At 38.6% G+C, this 19849-nt stretch overlaps 1 protein-coding gene across 1 annotated transcript in view; it reads left to right on the top strand.

The window, feature by feature from the left end:
- The window catches only part of LOC116904494 (histone-lysine N-methyltransferase 2C), a 162713-nt gene that overhangs the window by 46127 nt on the left and 96737 nt on the right, over positions 1 to 19849 (top strand). Inside the window, exons 7-10 of the mRNA XM_032907291.1 lie at positions 2372 to 2534; positions 8608 to 8779; positions 10757 to 10871; positions 19516 to 19685. Coding sequence (XP_032763182.1) covers positions 2372 to 2534; positions 8608 to 8779; positions 10757 to 10871; positions 19516 to 19685 — 620 coding nt within the window. The remainder of the gene's footprint in view (positions 1 to 2371; positions 2535 to 8607; positions 8780 to 10756; positions 10872 to 19515; positions 19686 to 19849) is intronic.

Here is a 19849-nt window from a genome sequence, read left to right as displayed (position 1 = left end):
TGGACTTCTTCCCCTCTCCCCAGTGTAGCGCATTTCATCTAAGGTTCCTCCCTTTGAGTCCTGAGAGTCTCTTACCTCCTGGGTCTCTGGTACATTCTAGAAGTCCACCCCCCATCCCTATCTCCTACCTCCCTAGATTGCCTGTTTCGATTATTTCTGCTGGCCCTCAGGGCTTCAGTTCCATTTCTCCCCTCCAATACCTAATCATGTTCCCCCTTTTGCCTCCCTGTCCCCTTTCCCACCCAGATCCCTCCCTCCCTCTGCTCCCCGTGATTTCTTCTCCCTCCCAAGTGGGATTGAGGCATCCTCGGTTGGGCTTCTCTGTTAGCTTCTTGAATGCTATGTATTGTATCCTGGTAATTCTGTACTTTTTTTGGCTAATATCCACTTATTAGTGAGTACATACTGTGCATGTCCTTTTGGGTCTGAGTTACCTCACTCAGGATGATATTTTCTAGTTCCAGTTGCCTGCAAAACTCATGTTGTCCTCATTCTTAATAGCTGAGTAGTATTTTATTGTGTATATGAACCACATTTTCTCTATCCATTATTCAATTGTGGGACATCTGGGTTGTTTCTAGCTTCTGGCTATTACAAATAAGATGTTTATGAACATAGTGGAACATGTACCCATGTGGCATATTTTGGGTATATGCCTAAAAGAGTGGTATAACTGAATCTTTAGGTAGATCTATTTCCAATTTTCTGTGGAACCTCCAGATTGATTTCCAGAGTGGTTGTACCAGTTTGCAATCCCACCAGCAATCTTGGAGTGTTCTCTTAATCCACGTCCTTGCCAACATGTGCTGTCAGCCGAGTTTTTGATCTTAGCCATTTTGGTTGGTGTAAGGAGGAATCTCAGGGTCATTTTGATTTGCATATCCCTGATCACTAGGGACTTTGAATATTTCTTTAAATACTTCTCAGCCATTCGAGAATCCTTTGTTGTGAATTCTTTGGTTAGTTCTGTACCCCATTTTTTGATTGAGTTGTTTGGCTTTTTTGATTTCAGCTTCTTGAGTTCTTTATATAGTTTTGATATTAGCTCTCTATTGATGTGGGGTTAGTGAAGATTTTGTTCCAATCTGTAGGTTGCCAATTTGTCCTTTGACTTACAGAAGCTTTCCAGTTTCATGAGGTCCCATTTACCAATTCTTGATCTTATAACCTGAGCAATTGAAGTTCTGTCTAGGTAAAAATCCCTCCACATCAAATCCCCAACCCCCATGCCAGTGGGTTCAAGGCTCTTTCTTATTTTCTCTTAGATTCTGGTTTTATATTGAGGTCCTTGATCCACTTGGACTTGAGCTTTGTACAAAGTGACAAGTATGTATCTGATTCCATTTTTCTGTATTCAGACTGCCAGTTAGGCCAGCACCATTTATTGAAGGTGCTTTCTTTTTTCCGTTGTATATTTTTAGCTTCTTTGTCAAAGATTAAGTGTCCATAAGTGTGTAGTCTTTCTCGAGAGACTTGAAGTTATTCTTGTACAGGTTTTTCACTTGTTAGGTTGGAGTTACCCCAAGATATTTTATATTATTTCCGACTATTGTGAAGGGTGTTGTCTTAGTCAGGGTTTCTATTCCTGCACAAACATCATGACCAAGAAGCAAGTTGGGAAGAAAGGGTTTATTCAGCCAACACTTCCAGGTTGCTGTTCATCACCAAAGGAAGTCAGGACTGGAACTCAAGCAGTTCAGGGAGCAGGAACTGATGCAGAGGCCATGGAGAAATGCTGCTTACTGGCTTGCTTTCCCTGGCTTGCTCAGCTTGCTCTCTAGAACCCAAGACTACCAACCCAGGGACGGCACCACCCACAGTGAGTTCTCCCCCCTTGATCACTAGTTGAGAAAATACCTTACAGCTGGGTCTCATGGACGCATTTCCTCAACTGAGGCTCCTTTCTCTGTGATAACTCCAGCTTGTGTCAAATGACACACAAAACCAGTCAGTACAGGTGTTCTCTAGTTTCTTTCTCAATCCATTTTTCATTTTTATAAAGGAAGGCTACTGATTTGAGTTAATTTTATATCCAGCTGTTTCGCTGGAGATGTTTATCAGCTGTAGACAGGCTCTGGTAGAATTTTTGGGGTTGCTGATGTATACTATCATATCATCTGCTATCAGTGATACTTTGACTTCTTTGCCAAATTGGATTCCCTTGATTTCTTTTTGTTGTTCTAGTTAGCCCTTCGAGTACTATATTGATGGATGATGTTTTTTGATGTGTTCTTGGACTTGGTTTGGTAGTATTTTATTGGGTATTTTTGCATCAATTTTTTTTAACATTATAGTAACATACAGATATTTCTTCATGGCCTTCTTACCCCTCCTCAAAGTTTTGTAAAGTCATTTCTTTTTCTCATTGTAGCGTTGTGCATTTTGCAAACACCTTGGAGCCACTATCAAATGCTGTGAAGAGAAGTGTACCCAGATGTACCATTACCCGTGTGCTGCAGGGGCCGGCACCTTTCAGGACTTCAGTCACTTCTTCCTTCTGTGTCCAGAGCACATCGACCAAGCTCCTGAGAGATGTAAGTTTACACGTGCAGTGATAAAGTTACTGAGGCGCTCAGTTAATCACATGTGCATTTGGATAGTCACTTTACTTGTATTAAAAGATAATAATATTTAATTCTCAATCCCAGCATTTGAGAGGCAGAGGCAGGTGGATCTCCAAGTTTTAAGCCAGTCTGGTTAGTCTACAGAATGAGTTCCAAAACAGCCAGGGCTACACAGAGAAACCCTGTCTTGAAAATGAAAAATGGGGGGGGGGGGAAAGCAATTGATATTCAGAATGTATTATACAACCTAGAGGCCTGAGACGTTTTGGCTATAGGGTCTCCTCTCCCTCTCCCCTCAGGGTCTCACTGTGTGGCTCTGGCTGTCCTTCCCTCACAGGTGATCTGCTTGCCTTTGCCTTCCAAGTTCTGTCTCATAGGCATGCACCACTACACCCTTTGCTGGATGCTTTTGAGTGGGAAGCTATAACTAGTAATTTTTATTGGCATTAATTTAAAAATGTTTATTTGCATATTTTAAATTCTAATGTTTAAAAAATGTTTTAAACCATTTTAGAAGTCATAGGATACAGCATTATTTTTCTTTAACAATTCTAAAGAAAAGAATAATTCACTTAAAAGTTGAATAGTGGTCAGTGTCTTTTACAGAAAACACTGTCAGGGGAGATTGGAAAGCTGATTCCAGTGTTGGCCAGAATATTATCTCTAGGAGCATCACACACTGGCTGACATCTTGTTCATGGACTCTGTAGATCTGGGCGTGGGACAGACATCTCTTGTGCTGCAGTGCTGCTTCACAACCCATCCATCTTGCTCAGCTCTAATCTGCAGTGCTGTGGGGCGTTTTTGTTTTTGTTTTTTTTTTGGTTTTCTTTTCCTCTGGTATTTTATAAATCTAATAAAATGTTTTTGTTTGAGTTTTAATGAGCACAGAACATTATAATTTCTTTTTACTTTATCACTAACCAAAGATCTGACTTTTTGCTTTTGGTGCAACTGATGCATATTTTTCTTTTAAAAATTGGATTTATGTTGCATATATGTGTATGTGTGTATATGGCATGTGAGAGTCAGAGGACTACTTTGTGGAGTCAGATTGTTTAATTTTATCTTTAGCTGGGTTCCAGGAATGGATTTTGTTACCAGGCTTTGCACTGCAAGTGTTTTTACCTATTGAGTCATTTGTTAGCTGAAGAGCACGACGCTTTAGGAACATCTTCCTTTTCTTCTAGAAAATTTAATTTTCAGTCTCTGAAGTCTTCATGACCAAGTCACTCTCTTTCACGTTACCTCTTAGCTGTTAGCTTTTATCCTACGTCTTAGCAATGTATTAATCTTACAATCCATACCGTCTCTGTGCATGCGTTTAGCCATGTTTTAAAGGTGCGTTCTTTATATCTTTTTCATGTTTAAGAAATACAAATAAAGCTACTTCAGGCTTCACCTAAAGTAATTCCAAATAGATTAACATGATCATTGACTGACTTTTTTTTATCATTGTTTTGTACCTAATTTTATCTATAGTCAGAGTCTACGATGTAATTATGCTTTTATTCACTATACAGACTTAACTTATAGCTAAAGCAAACTAATTTCAAATTATGTTTAAGTTAATAACTGATTTAAAATTTTAACAGTGTTTTAAGTTATAGCTGTTAAGTCTGGAAGAAAAAGAACTTTCATATGCAGCAGTTGCTATGAGGACTATCTATGTCTATTGTTTTTTTAGAAATTTAGTAATTAATTGTGCCATTGTTTCTTCCGATGACCATGTTCTGCCTGTATACCGTTAGTGGTTACTGGAGTTCAGTCAGCATGTAAAGTATGAACAATATGAACTGATGATGTAACTTGTCATTAACATTGTGATGATGAAAGATCATGCTGGCTCGTAAAGTTAAAAGGAATACTGAGATCATTGGTTTGTGACTTCTTACAAAGTAGACATAAGGAGACTCATAAATGCATGAACGACAGAAGGAAGCCGAGGTTTAGTTGGAACTTTGGCAAGGGAAGCATAGATTGTAGCAGTATGAGGGCAATGGTGAGTGAGGGTCATGCTCCCCTTCCCAACACCCTCACCTAATACAAGAAAGTAAAATGTGAGATCTTAATCTGGTTCATAGTATTATTTCAGAATTTCACTCCATACTGAGAGTAAAAGATTAGTGGATACTACATGTTATACAGAAAATAGTCTAAAATTGCGTCAAAGTAGCAGCCTTGTATTATAAACATACCCTGCAAGACTATTCACTTCTTTTCTTTCCTTCTTTTTAAGCCACAGGTATAAAACCAGTGTCCAGGAAAGTAAATTCTGTTCTCTGGAAATCTTAAACACTGCACTGTAAATGTACAACCGTCACTTGCCACACGCCCTCACATGGATTTGGGGGTGTGTGCACACTTGCACAGTGGAGGCAGAGATTAGTGTGGTTGTCTCCCACTGTTGAGCTTTACCTTATATTTTGAGACAGTCTCTCACTGAATCAAGAACTTAGAGGTTGGGTAAACTGGCTCGTCAATGGCGATCTGTCTTTTTTTCTGTCTTGTCTGTTGCCCAACTTTACCCAACCCCCAAGCTGCAGATATGGCAATACCATTAGCCTTCTTTCTTGACCAGCAGGATACTGCTGTGTGGTTTGCCTATCAAGTAATCTCTTGAGGAAACCGTCAATTATGGACGTTTCCAGTACAGTAGAAAGGAAGGCCAGAGACTTCCAAGAACTTAGGGTTGTAGCCATGGCACACATGGAAAACCAAGAACGGCAGTGCGTTTTTTGTTTTTTGGGTTTTTTTTTTTTTGTTTGTTTGTTTTCATAATGCCTTTTGCTAGTATTGTAAAAGACGATCATGAAAGGGTTACTGAGAAAATAGTGTAAACAGTGATCTGGTCCACAGTGATATCTAGGAGTTGTTATAGAGTAAATTTGAGTGTATAGTAGTATTCTGTTTGTTGGTGATGGAAATGTAATGTGAACGATACAAATAATTTAGTATATTTAGTAGCATGTATTTTTTTTGTTTGATTTCTTTAAAAATGCCAGTATTTCAACATGTAATCAATACAAAACTTTTAGATACTTGATTTGTTTTCCTACTGTGATTTGGGAATTCCATGTGCATTTTATACTTAGCGTACATCTCAGTTTGAACTAAACATATCAGCCAGTCAGTATTTACTGTGGCAAGTTATCTGTATTTCTGAAAAACTAATATCAAGTTAAAGTGAATTGTCAATCGTTTCCCAATTTAAAAAAAATTAAAAGTGGCAAAAATCAAAGATTCACTTTTAAAAATGCAATTTTTTTAAAAAGTGCATACTAGCACTCTTAATATTAAGAAAAATACCTCATCTACTAAAAATAATATTATTACTATACTTCTGTTTTTTAAAATAGTCACTTATTTTAAGTGCCTGACGATTAAAGAATCATTTAAAAGTGATTTGAAAAGTGAAACCTCACCTTAAAATACATTTGAATAAGACTTGATTTATCCTGGGTTATTGGATGTACAAAGTATGAAAAGATAAGCTTCCTGTCTTCCAGGCTTTACACTATTGTGATGTAGTTATTCAACACAAGTTTCTTTCAAGCATACAGGGAAAAGGAACATTCAGTTAAATTCCATCTCTTCTTCTAGATTAAAAAGATATTGGTGTGTGTGTGTGTGTGTGTGTGTGTGTGTGTGTGTGTGTGTGTGTTTAAATCGTGGTACTCATGTTACAGTTTATAAGGAAGTGTCTTACATAGTTCAAACTGACTTTGCCATAGCTGTGCAGCAGCGCCAATCTTGGAATCTTGCTCCTTTTGCTTCCACCTCCTGGAGCTGAGATTACAATCAATATGCCATCATTTCTAGCTTCATTGATTGTCTTTTAAAAATGAATTGTTATTTTCTGTGTGTGTGTGTGTGTGTGTTTAAATCGTGGTACTCATGTTACAGTTTATAAGGAAGTGTCTTACATAGTTCAAACTGACTTTGCCATAGCTGTGCAGCAGCGCCAATCTTGGAATCTTGCTCCTTTTGCTTCCACCTCCTGGAGCTGAGATTACAATCAATATGCCATCATTTCTAGCTTCATTGATTGTCTTTTAAAAATGAATTGTTATTTTCTGTGTGTGTGTGTGTGTGTGTGTGCGTGCGTGCGTACGAGAACACAGAGGACCACTTGTGTTGTGGCTGGTTCTCACCATTGGGCGTCGGGAGTTGAGTTTCCATCAGCCAATCTGAGCAGCACTCACCTTTGCCATTACACCATCCTGTGGCCTTGTTGATTGGTTCTTAATTTAAGCAGAACATGATGATTATTCTTAGGATTTTGAAATTGTGCTTTGCATAGCCAGGTGATGTTTTAGAGAGAATAAGTAGGGACGATCTTACTTAGAAGCTATTACATACTTAGAAACTTTTATGGGCCAAACTGTAAAAACTGTAGGAAAAATGTAGATAATTTAATAGAAAAAATTTATCTGGTTAAGTGTCCTAGGATAGGGAGATGTTGTTATCAAAACAATGTTAAAGTTTCTGTTCTTTTGAAAAAAGGAAAAAATATATATATATAGTTTTAGAAGTGTTGAGTTCTAGTAATTTTAGAACATTTGGTGCTGAGCTGCTTAAGGCTTGATAATCATTAATGGTTGAGTTTATAAATCTGTAGGGATGGGAACATAGGTTTCGAGGGTCAGCATTTACTGAACAGCAGAGGGGCTTCTAAGTGCAGCAGAGATGTGGGCGTGGGCTCTAGGCTTTCCAGTATTCAAAGTGGCTTCACCAAATGCTATACCCCTGAGGAGAGAGGGAGGAGCTGCCATGGAAAGGGAAGTGGTGAGCCTTGCAGGTTTTGTTCAGTGTTAAGGTGCAGTCTAAACGTAGCTAGTGGATTTCATGTGGTTATTGTTAGCCTTTCTAAGATGGCTTCAGGTGTGAGGTGGTTGTGCACCTAGACTTTGTGCCAGTGCGGCCTGCTGTCCAGACCCTAGGACTTGTTTTGTACTTCCTCCGTTCTAAGAATCGTTCTCACATTTTTAAAAGATTGTAAAAAAACATTAAGTCTGACTTACAAAATCTATTTATTATAGCCCTTAGCAGGCGGATGTTCTTCACTTCTAGTGTATGTAATGGGGATAGATTACCATCAGGTTTCATGGTGCTTGGTCTGCAAAGGTAGAAAGTGCTTTTAGCTGAGTGGATTAGGTTGGACTGGCCCAACTTTGGACAAAAGAGGAAACATTGCTCTGTTGAACTTGTTATAGTGGAATATCTTCATTATTAGCATTGGTATCCTTGTAGAATACTTCCTGTCTCTTTCTACATTGTAATGTGCATAGCTTTAGTTGTATAATGGGCAAAAGCATAATTTATTCTACATTTCGTTTTGTTTTATATAGTAAACAAATTCCTCCCTTAATCCAATTTAGGCATGAATGTTATCTATAAGTATGCTGATTTTAATGTTTTTATAACTGGTAATCAATATAGTTGAGTATATAATTAGTCTATGAATTGTTGTATTCATGTACAGACATATACATATATATATGCCTTTTATCAATAATGTTCTACATAAGATATTTTCTAGTATTAAGAAAACCCCAAGTGGGTTGGAGTAGTCTGTTTTCAATTAGGTAACACATTATTCTAATTGATATTAACACTCCAATTTTGTATTATTTGATTTTAAGTTTCCAAGAATTTAATATGAATAAAATACTTAATCTTAATACTACAAGTGTCTGTGTTGATTTTTTTCCCCCTCCCAGTCCCTTGTTTGGTTCTTTCTAGTGCATGTACTAAGCAACAACCAAGTGACCAGCATTGCCATTGCTGTTAACAGTATACAATAAATAAGAATTTCTTATAGGCTCAAGTAGATGTAGGCAAAAATACTTGCAAAATTACATGATTAAATTTCATATGGTTAGATTTAAATTATAATACACTGCAGTGTTTTAAATGAAACCTCATTCTTCAAATGTCCGAGAGATTCCATGTAAATTCCCGTCAAGTAACTTTAGACTGTTAAGTTAGAAAAATCTTAAGTTTTAATACAACAATTTCATTGTTTTACTGTTAATTATAGCAAAGGAAGATGCAAACTGTGCAGTGTGTGACAGCCCGGGAGATCTCTTAGATCAGTTCTTTTGTACCACCTGTGGTCAGCACTACCATGGGATGTGCCTGGACATAGCTGTTACTCCATTAAGGCGTGCTGGTTGGCAGTGTCCTGAGTGCAAAGTGTGCCAGAACTGCAGGTAAGTTCTCCTTTACCTCAGGGGTTGTTGACGCTCAGTGAGGCCTGCTGCTGGGCAATACAAGGTACTACTTATGAGCTATGATAAAAGTTGCTTATACTGTAAGCTATCTCATACGAATGTCACCATGTATGTCGACTAGACATTTACTGACTTTGTTATTGTGGAGCATATCTAAACAAAACTCACTGTGCTTACAATTTGTTAAAAAATATTTTAAAATAAAAAACTTATTGGGAAGAATTAATAGGATAATGAAGCTGTAACTGTAGAAATAAGTTATAAACATTGAGCCTCAAAATCAGTGTTATGTCTGAATCCGCATTCTAGGATGGACAATTTCTACTGACTACTGTTTTGATATAATCTTGATGTTCACCTTCTAGTAGATTCTTTTCAGTATAGTTGAAACAAAGCATGGTGTGGAAATTCAGCATTTGGAGTTATCTTTTTCTTCTATTTTATTTTATCCCTCTCCACTCTCTCCTGTAATTCTCCCTCCCAGCCCAAGTGTGTGTATAGTTAGTGTAGCACTTGAGAGTGTTATGTGCATCTGCAGTGATGCATAAATGGTTGCAAACACAGCATTTTTGTAACCAGGAAAAAGGAAGGGCCAGTGTTGCCCTGATGAGTCTAATTTACTGGTTATTTCAGAAGAGCAATCAGAATCAGTATCTTAGAATCACTAAGTAAATCAAGCTGTTTGCTTTCAAACTTTGCTAAAATTTAGGAAGAATACCAGTTAACATTTTTGATAATTTGTATGTATACTTAATGTCTCTTGAGGAGGGGTTTGAGGAATGGCCTCAGGTTTATTCATGTAGTGGAAGTGCTCAAAGGTAAAAGCATGGTGGAGTTTGTTAAACTGAGGTCGGTGTGTGTGTGTGTGTGTGTGTGTGTGTGTGTGTGTGTGTGTGTGTGTGTGTGTGTGTGTGTGTGTGTGTGTGTGTCTGTGTGTGTGTGTCTGTGTGTGTGTGTGTGTCTGTGTGTGTCTGTGTGTGTGTGTGTGTGTGTGTCTGTGTGTCTGTGTGTGTCTGTGTCTGTGTGTGTGTGTGTCTGTGTGTGGAGTGTGTGTGTCTGTGTGTGAGTGTCTGTGTGTGTCTGTGTGAGTGAGTGTGTGTGTGTGTGTGTGTGTGTGTGTGTGTGTGTGTGTGTGTGTGTGTGTGTGTGTGTGTGTGTGTGTTTATAGATTACAGGACATTGTTGTGGAGTTGGCTCTCTGCTTTTACCTTTGTTTGGGCTTCGGGACCTGAGCTCAGGTGGTCAAGCTTTGCAGCAAGTGCCTTTACTTACCAAGCCATCTTGCCAGTTCTGATGATTCTAAGCATCTTTGTGGATAGCGTATATAAAGCCACCGCGGGAGAAGGAGCTGACAGGTGATCAGAGGTGATCAGAAGAGGGCAGCAGATGCATCTCTCTAGCCCCTGTGGGTTGTTTGGGGTTTTTTTCCCCTCCTTTTTTTGCTTTTTTCTTAAGGTCCGTTTTTCATCCTAAGCTTTTTCACCAGTACCGTGTCTGGGACTCACAGTCTCTCTGATGATTTGTCACTTCACGTTATACCTGAAGGCTGGCTTGAGGGTAGCATAGGTTAGAAAGTGGCACATGTATACACAGGGAAGGTCTGACATCAGGTCCAGCCTTCTTGGTCATGTGCAGCTGTCTTTCCTGTTCATCCTGTCTGCACAGCATCACTAGCAGCTCTAGCTCCCCTAAAGGTGAGGATTAGAGTTTTAAAAACATGTTAGGACAAAAGGTTTTCGCGGCACCTCCTCCCTCTCTGTAAGTGACTAAGGGAAGCTAGCCATAGAAAAAGGTTTTAGTAGGATGATCTTTCTGGATCCATGAAGGGGATCTTCCATATTCTGTACAAAGACGGGGCACTGGAGTGTTTATGGGTTGTGCAATTTTTAGGGTTGTTTTCATACATATATTTATGAGAACACAAAGGTTTAAAAATGCTGCTGTCTTACTTTTTAGACAGTCGGGAGAAGATAGCAAGATGCTGGTGTGTGATACTTGTGACAAAGGGTATCATACTTTTTGTCTCCAACCTGTTATGAAATCAGTGCCAACCAATGGCTGGAAATGCAAAGTAAGTGGTTTCTTAGCTTGTTTTTAGATATCCAGTTCAAATCTATAATCACCACCTCTACAAGAACAGCTTTTAATTGATGTATAATTGACATATAGAAACTACATATTTTAAAAAATCTGTAATTTGACACAAGCACTTTACCATATAGCCATCATTTAAATAAGCCCTTTAATAATAATAATAATAAATAATAATTTAATAATAAATAATGAAAAAGCTTCCTGACGCATCTTGGAAATTTTTCTTGGTTGTGCACATTCTTTTCTTATTTTCCCAGGTAGCTTTGCTTCTCTTGTTACTGATTACTGTTCATGCTCTACAAGTTCGTATGAATGCTTTTAAATAGTTTATATTCTTTAGTAGGGGGAAACCTTTTTGACTCAATAAAATTGTTTTTAGATACACACACACACACACACACACACACACACACACACACACACTCCCCCCCCCACACCCCTTTATTTCCCTTTTTCTGTTTTTATTAAACCATCAATTAGCAAACATTTGGGTTGTTTATGAATTGGGGCAGGTATTAAAATATGGTATGAGTTTATCAAGTAACTTTTTGTATAATATTTTATGAAAGAATTTGCATTCTGAAGTAAGATAATTGTACATAGAAGGAAACTGAAAAATATATGTTTTAAAATTTATTTACTTGTAGCTGAGAGATAAAATGCAATGTATTTTGATTGATTCCCACCTTCCCAAGGTTTTTGCATCTATTCTATTCCTATACATACCTGTTATTGTATGTTTACTTGTATACTTGTGTTAAATACTTAGAGTGGTGCAATTTTGTGGTCTTTACTACTCTGTGGTAGGTAGCTTCAAGTAAGTGACTGTTGTCCTTGAAGTCATCAGTCTCTTGCCTCCTCCTGAACGGTCAAAGTATGTTCATGCCCATCACACCAGGTCTCTTGGTTTGGGGTTTAGACAAGCTCTGTGAATACTTCCTCTATTCTTTACTGCTGATGTTTGGCCCAACAGGTCACATTTGAAGAACTATTTGCATAGTGACCCTTACTTTTCACTTTTATTGGCCACTCAGTTTCATCCATATTGACTGTTTAAATGTAGAAACGGATATAGGTCACTGAAGTATAGAGTCTGGGGAACGAACCCCTATCTCGTGGATACAATATGGAGTGTTGTTTCTTATTTTTTTTCCCCTTAGATAGCAGCTTTTTTGAACCTGCTTTCAACATTCATATTCAGTTTCAATCTCCTTCAGATAAATTTCTTGATTTTTTTTTTTTTGAGTTTATCCAAAGGTTCTTGAAACCCATAGATGGGCTTGTGAATGTTGCTGTCTGTCCACCTTGGTAGTGACAGAATGGCCCTTCTTTTTCTTGTCATTCTTGGAGAGAACCAACTGCTTTGTGTTGAAGGTGACATGACAGGTCTTGCTCTCTCTCTCTCTGTTTTCCCAAGAAAATAAATCCCTTGACTATTTATGGTTTTTTTTTTGTTTTGGTGTTCATGACTGGAGTTGTTCATTCAATGCTGGTCATTTTACATTTTGTCAGTAATATACTAAGCCTTTCCCATAATGGGTTTAAGCTCTGTAGTTGACCAACAACTCCACCTCCTTTTTGTAGTACCAAGAATGCAGTAACTTAGGCTTTACATACTCAGAAGCACAAATAGAAATGTGAAAATAGAAATTATTAAAGTTTACTTTAAATTCTTTCCTCACTCAGTAAAAGTACTATTTTTTCTTAGAAGGTAGTAACAAACAAAAATTACTAAAGATTCTAAAGTTATGCAGACAATCAGCTATTAACAGTTCTCCTATTCTTCCTTTGAAATTTGTACTTGCTAATAAATTCTAGATTTATGGTTAATGTAGAAGCCTTTACCAATTTTAATCCAGTTATTGTTATCTGTTTTGTTTTTCAAGACAGGGTTTCTCTGTGTCACCTGTAAATATCTGTGCAGACCAGCTTGGCCTTGAACTTCAATGTCTGCCTTCCTCTTGAATGCTGGAATTTAAGGCATGTGCCACTATTACCTGGCAGTTGTTGTAATCTTAAAAATAAAAACCAAATTGAACAATTAACTAAAAAATATTAATATAATTTAACAAATGACTTTTCTTTGACGCCAGCTTGCGAAGCCTGGCAGAGGTGTGCCTTCTGATCCAGTTCTTTAACTAAATAATTTGATTTAGAGAATACACAAATTTTTCATATAATAAAGAATATTGATAATATGAAGCTTTTGCTTATTAGCTTGAATTAATTATACTGCAAAAGGCCAGTTGGTAGTCTTTGAATACTAGACTTAATTTCTTTATCTCTGCTATTACTTTGATATAGTTTAGATCAATGCTGTCCAGTAGAAACACAACACACAAGATGTTTGCATGATCTAAAACTGTATTTCATTCAACCCAGTGGCAGGCACTGTAAAGCTGAGAGCTTTACTTTCTTTCCAATTATTCATGTTTGATTTCTGTTTTTAAAAACCTACAATGCACACCCAATTGAAATTTGTGCCAGCCACATTTCAAGTATTGAATAGCCACATGTGTATGGGAGCTGCCGCGTCAGAACAGTTTCAGACTCTGGTGATTTCCCAAGCACAACAGGTTTTTCCACCATTGGAGGCCAATAATGGACACACTGAACACTTAACTGCTATAGATGATGGGCCAGGGTTCCCATTCAGTGTTATGTTTTATTCTGTCAACTGTGACAGTCTGCTGTTCCCAGAAACAAATCAAGATGAATGACATACACCAAACATTTTTAATTAGTCTCAGTCTGACTGGAGGCCTTCTGAAGATGCAGGTGTCAGTGGTGGACTTTGGGTCCCTTGCAGTTATGGTGAGCTCTGTCACGGGGGCGCTTAGCCTTATGAGCTGCACTAATTCTTTTCAAGCATCAGAATCTGTGTTCATCACACAGAACCTCATCAGGAGCAAGCTAGACCAAGTGTGATGGGCCTGGGAGAATTGTCTGTGGTGTTACACACTCTGTAAAAGCTGTGCCTCACAGATTCAGACTATTAGGTAATGAAACCTGTGACAAATAGCATTTCAAGCCACTCTTTCCTCAGTTCCGCACTGTTGTTGCCGTGTTGTGTGCAGCTCACCTGCTGTAAGCAGTGTGTGCAGCACAGGAGCTTGATGTGCAGATCACAACACACACTCAGTGCTGCATATTCTGTGCTGTCGAGAGGCCTGGTCTTAATGCCACAATTAAATAAAAAATCTCCTTTCTTACACCTTTGACAGCACCCAGGATTAATGTAAATACATGCAGGCACAGTAGTTAGTCTGCACAGTGGCATCCCTGACATCAGAAATTGTACTTTATTTTAATTTTGATTATTAATGTCCACCCTTTAGTATTTTTCCCCTCTCTTCCCTCACTGTTTCCTCCAGGGTCTTCCTTTTGTAGATAAGTGTTTCTGCTGCCTCAGCTTCTACTGCAGAAATCACATGATGCCTACCAGCTTTAATGTTTCTTGGAAAAAGTTCCAGTTCTTAGGGTTTGGTGGGTTTTTTGTTTGTTTGTTTGTTTGTTTGTTTGTTTTGTTTTTGGTTTGGTTGAGCTATCTTCTGTGATTTTCCTGCAGCCACATTGTTCCATTGTCCTAGTAAAGAAAGGCCTTACTGTTTTCCTTGCTTTATTGTGTCTGGCATTTTCCTGTGTGAGGGATGGATGGATGCTATGGAGGCAGCACTGGAATTGAAGGCACAGGGTTGCTAGGGTGGTAAATGTGCTGAACCCCACCCCACAGAGCTGGAGAGGGAGTGGTGGCCTGTGGGAGGGACGCAATGAGCTGCCTTTGGGCCTGGGCCTGCTCTGGAACTCCTTTCTAGTGCTTTTCACAGCTTTGGCGGCTGCATTCTATCCAGTGTTCTAGAGAACTCCACTGAATCCTATTAGGTAGTAGCCAGAATGGGGAGATGTGAGCAGTGGAGTGTGGACAGAAGGGCTTATCACCTGGAGAAGATGCTTTATGTAACTGCTCAGGTGTGGGTACTTGGGAGGTGGAGTCTGTAGGCTGCCTTAGTAGTTCCAGTTCCTTCTCTGCCTGGATGAGCCCTGTTCTATGTTCTCTTGGGGGTCCAATTTTGGAGAAAACCACACCACATGGAGTATTTGACCTTCACTACTTGCCTTACAGCCTTTCTGAAATGCAAAGGTGAATTCATAATTTATTTTCTTTCCTTTTTGATGGAAACAGAATATTTAATTGTCAATTTACCTTTGATTATAACTTTGGTTGCCTCCAGCCTATTTGCAACTGTTTATAATCCTGACCTAATGTACTGAAGTGTGTTCACACTTTTGTTGCACTCAGAATTGGTGTAGGGTTTTGTTTTGTTCAGGGGCAGGTACTGCAGTGTGTAGCTCTTGGTGGTAAATGTATAGGTCACCAAGCTTCACGGGTTCTGGGATTGCAGGCCTGTGGGATGGTTTTGGATTTTAAGCAAATGCTCCCATACTTGTAATAATGTCTTTTAACACTGTGTGCTTGTTACTTTCTTGATAGATAAAATCCTTTTACTGCATATTTTGACTAGCTGATTAAATTAATCACTTTTATTGGTTTTATCAATTTCTTCTTCAGTTTTCTTTCCTTTACTAAATGTATATGTCTGGCTTTAACTTAGCAATCAGATTGGCCCAGTGTTTTGTTAGTGTAAAAATACTCAACCCTATGTAATTGCCTACCACCCTACCCTACTCCCTTTGGACCTTTACAGTAACATGAGCAAGCATCCGGTTTACTAACGCCCGGGATGTGATACTTTAGCATTCTTTTTTCTACAGCCTTCTGTGCCATTTCAGATGTGCATTCTAAACCACTTAGCTGTAGAAGTGAAAATGTTGGCTATTTTGGCTTGATTAAATTAAATTATAAACCTTATTATATTTTCATTGGCAAAAATACATGTTTTAGCTAACATGGTGACAGCGTGCTTGCATAAGGCAGGATAATCACTGGTTCAAGGCCAGTGTGGGTTACATGTTAAGGAAGAATTCATATCTTTCTGTAAATCCCAAGTTCACAGCACTTGCAGATTTTTTATTTTGCTTTTAAATCTTTGTTTTCCTCCTAAAAAAAAAGTCCAAATTTTCTGAAAGAAACTCTTTTTGCACTATCACAGACATTATACTCTACAGACAGTTTTTTCAAGGGGAATTAGTGGGTAAATGCACTTGCACTGCTACCATGGTGACATGTGTTCAATCCCCAGAGCCCACATGACAATGCGAGGGCAGGATCTCTTCCACAGTGTAGCCCTCTGCGCTTCCACTCCCTCCCTCCCTCCTCTCTGTGTGTCTGTATTCTTTGTGTCTCACATACAAACACATGCCATTTAATCATTTATTTCTACTTATTTTTAAATTTAATTTTTATTTTTTTTGTTTGAGAACTTTGGAATCTTTACTTTTTTGGTAATTCTTATGATTAATTTTTAGAACCTGACAGTAGCTCTGTACTGACTAATTAGTTTTGGCTGAAAGATTTTGGTCACCGAGTTGGTAGTAAGGCCCATTTACAGGACTGGAGAAGTGTTTTTGTTGTTTTATTTCTAATATTTTACCCATGGTCATTTAGTCCTTTGTTTTTTACTTAGTAACAGCTAGATAACTTTGTGTCTTGCTATAAATATTATATTCTTTGTTGTTAGTTTCATTATCTTAGTAAATTTACTGTGTAATGTGTCCTCTCCCCCCCCCCCAACTTTATTTTTGCCCTGTTCTATCAACCCTGTCATATTTTACCATCCTCACTCACTACTTATGCACCGCTGAGTGTGCTGGATATATAGGATTTATAGGGATCTGGAACAGTGTTTCTCTGTGTAGTCGTGGCTTTCCTGGAACCTGCTCTGGAGACCAAGCTGGCCTCACACTCACAGAGATCTGCCTGGTCTGTGCCTCCCAAGTGCTGAGTTCAAAGATGTGTGCTACCACTCCCCGGCAAGATGATGCATGGCATTTCAGCATAAAGCCAGTATCAATTTAGCTGTCATGGTGTTTTGTTAATTGCTGGGGATTGAATCTGGGGGATTTACACATGCCAGGCAAGCGCTCTGCCACTACAATGCACATCCTTATTGCTGTCACAGTTTTCAATTGGGAGGTTTATTCTCTGAGCCATTTGAAAGATGAGGAACTTATGATACTTAAACATTCTCTGTAGTTTTTAGTTATAATCTATCTATCTGTTTAACATTTGATAAGGCTCATTGTGTGTGACCTCACCGAGGTAAGGAGGTGTTCCTTTTAGGAGGCTCTAATCTAGAAGAGGCACTTCCCACTGGAACAGAGCAAGGGCAGTCCTCTAATCTTTGCTGTATGCTATTACTTAGATCTGAGTTTCTGTCCCTGTTTGTCTCTGCTTATATATTATACATTTCTTTAAAATGTTACTTGATAATTATTTTAAATAACAAGTTGGAAGCCTCATGCAGACCAATCAGCCTGGATTCAGCTGTTAACATTTTTGAGAAAAAAAAATGTCCTGTGCTCTCTCTGATTATCTGATTCTGTCTAAACCTTTCTTTTATCATTTGATCGATTTAACTACATCCTGTCCTTTTCAGTTTTTGTCAATTAAGTGACCTACATAATGCCCTGTCATCTTCAGATAGTTCAGTATATAAGAATATAAGAATATTCTTACTGGGGATGTTGTCTCCCAAATGAATATTTTTCCACAAACAGTATTTCTGTGACAGTTGTTTATCTTCTTTACCCTCTAATTTACTTCTGCTGCATGAATTAATGTCTCCTAAAGTACCCTCCTTTCCAAGTAGATATATATATATATATATATATATATATATATATATGACTTTAACATTCTTGCCAAAAGTCAAAACTTTACCAAATGTCTACTGAGAGAATTGTCATTACTTTCTTCTTAGAACTTGTTCCTTGGTTCTCCTAATCTCTTGTAAGTAGCTAACATTGTTTTCCAGGTTTATCCTTCATTTTTGTTTTATTACTTCCCCTTTTACACTAAAAACACATTATAGACATTATGGCCAGTGGCTTGTGCTTGATAGTTAAGAGGTTTCCAGTGTTTCAGAGTTGCAGATGCTCCAGAAGTATGCAACTGCGTGCACATGTAGATGTTTGAGTTGGGTGGAGAACTTGCACATAAATGTTTAGAGATAGAATTACTACCTGTGGACGATGTGTGTGTGTATAGTTTTGATTGGTGCATTTTGCAGTGCCAAAACTGAGAGAGCTTCTGTGGCTTCTGTGCCAGGAGGGTCCGTCTTCTTGTGCTGTTGCATGTTTGCCTCACACGGTAGAAGACGAAATCTCCATGTACTTTCAGTCTTCCTCTCTCTTATGGGTAAACACGATCATTTGTTTAATTATTTGTTCATTTTTACGACTCAGTTTTTACCTCTGTATTTGGCACTTTTGAGATTTCTTAGAGAAATACAGGCTGTTATGATACATTATCTGATGTATATGTTTTTATTAATTTGTCAGTTACTCACTTGTAGTAGTTCCTGTGGCCATGCAGGAGACTGACTTGGAGACTCTCACTGGTGCAGTCCTGGCTGTTTAGGTTCCTCAGCTCACATGGAGTAATACAGCAGCGGCATTTTGCCATGTCCACTGGGAGATAAGGAGCCATGTTTTCCAGAAGTTACTCCCTGGTCTCTCCCCTCCCCTGTGATTAAATGCTTTGAGAATGCCATACAATTCATTTCATAGTTCCTTTACTTCTCCCATTCCTTCCAGGTCCCCTCCACTTCCCTACACGTCCAACTTTGTGTCCTCTTCTTTGAGGCAGTAGAGCCTAACTGTGCTGTTCATAAGCTCCTGCGTATGTGGCCTTTCAGTGGCTCGTGGTCCGCTCCAGTGCCCATCATACTCGACTTTCCGTTTCTTAGCTTTAAGTGTGTGTGTTACTTCAGTCATCTGAATCTGGTGACTAAAATAGAGTCTGGCCTCTTTCTGATTTTTATTCTGGGTCTAGCGTGCAGAAGTGTGCTCTGTTCTTTAACCTTAGCCGTGGCCTAGTTTTTTCGTTCTAGTCCAGGTTATCTTTTTCCCAACAAGCTTTATGTTTATTACACCACTCAGAGTGGTAAAAGGTTTTAAGAGTCAGAGGCAGTAGACAGCTGCAAGGTAACTGTTTTCCACATACAGCAGAATATGAACTAGCAGCAGTTGTTACAGCGTGGATAAGATATGCACAAAGTTAAGCCAGACAAAAAGCCCAACGAGTAGAGGAGCTCCAGACACGCAGTCCCTCCCACCCCAGCTGAGGGGCTATTGGCAATTGCTGACTTCAGGGAGAGGGGAATCAGTTCTCTTTAGGAGTGAGTGTCTGCCCTGGTACACTGACTGTTTCCTTGTTCTAGATTATAGAACAAAATTTCCTTGAAATTTTGCTTGTTTTTGTGGTTTCTTTCTTAAAATGCTTCTTTTCCTGAATATCTTCAATCTCTATTTAAAACTTTCTCAAGGGTTCAGTGCAGTTTTATGAGATGAACCACCATTCAAGACAAATTGACTTTTCAAAAGTAAATTGATATGACGAGTAATGAATAATCCACAAATGTTCATTTCCAAAAGATTTACATCAGAACTGCAATTACAAATATAGAATGAACTTTTTGTTTCTATTTTTCTTGGTCTAGAATTGCAGAATCTGTATAGAATGTGGCACACGATCTAGTGCTCAGTGGCACCACAACTGTCTGATATGCGACACTTGTTATCAGCAGCAAGATAATTTATGTCCTTTTTGTGGGAAGTGCTACCATCCAGAATTGCAGAAAGACATGCTCCACTGTAATATGTGTAAGAGGTGAGACGTCATAGCTGCTCCATTTCACTGCTTTATGGATTCTTTGTTTCTTGTCAACATTTGCTCTGCTGTGGTGTTAAGCGTCTAGCCCTTTTGTCATTCACACAGACCCTTTTCAAGAGCGTTGTAGGTGGAGCTGATTGGATTGTACCTTTTTTGTGGGG

Source organism: Rattus rattus, chromosome 6, assembly GCF_011064425.1.
Source record: "Rattus rattus isolate New Zealand chromosome 6, Rrattus_CSIRO_v1, whole genome shotgun sequence".
Taxonomy (NCBI): Eukaryota; Metazoa; Chordata; class Mammalia; order Rodentia; family Muridae; genus Rattus; species Rattus rattus.
The sequence above is the reverse complement of the archived record's forward strand: the minus strand, read 5'-3'. Positions and strand labels throughout refer to the sequence as shown.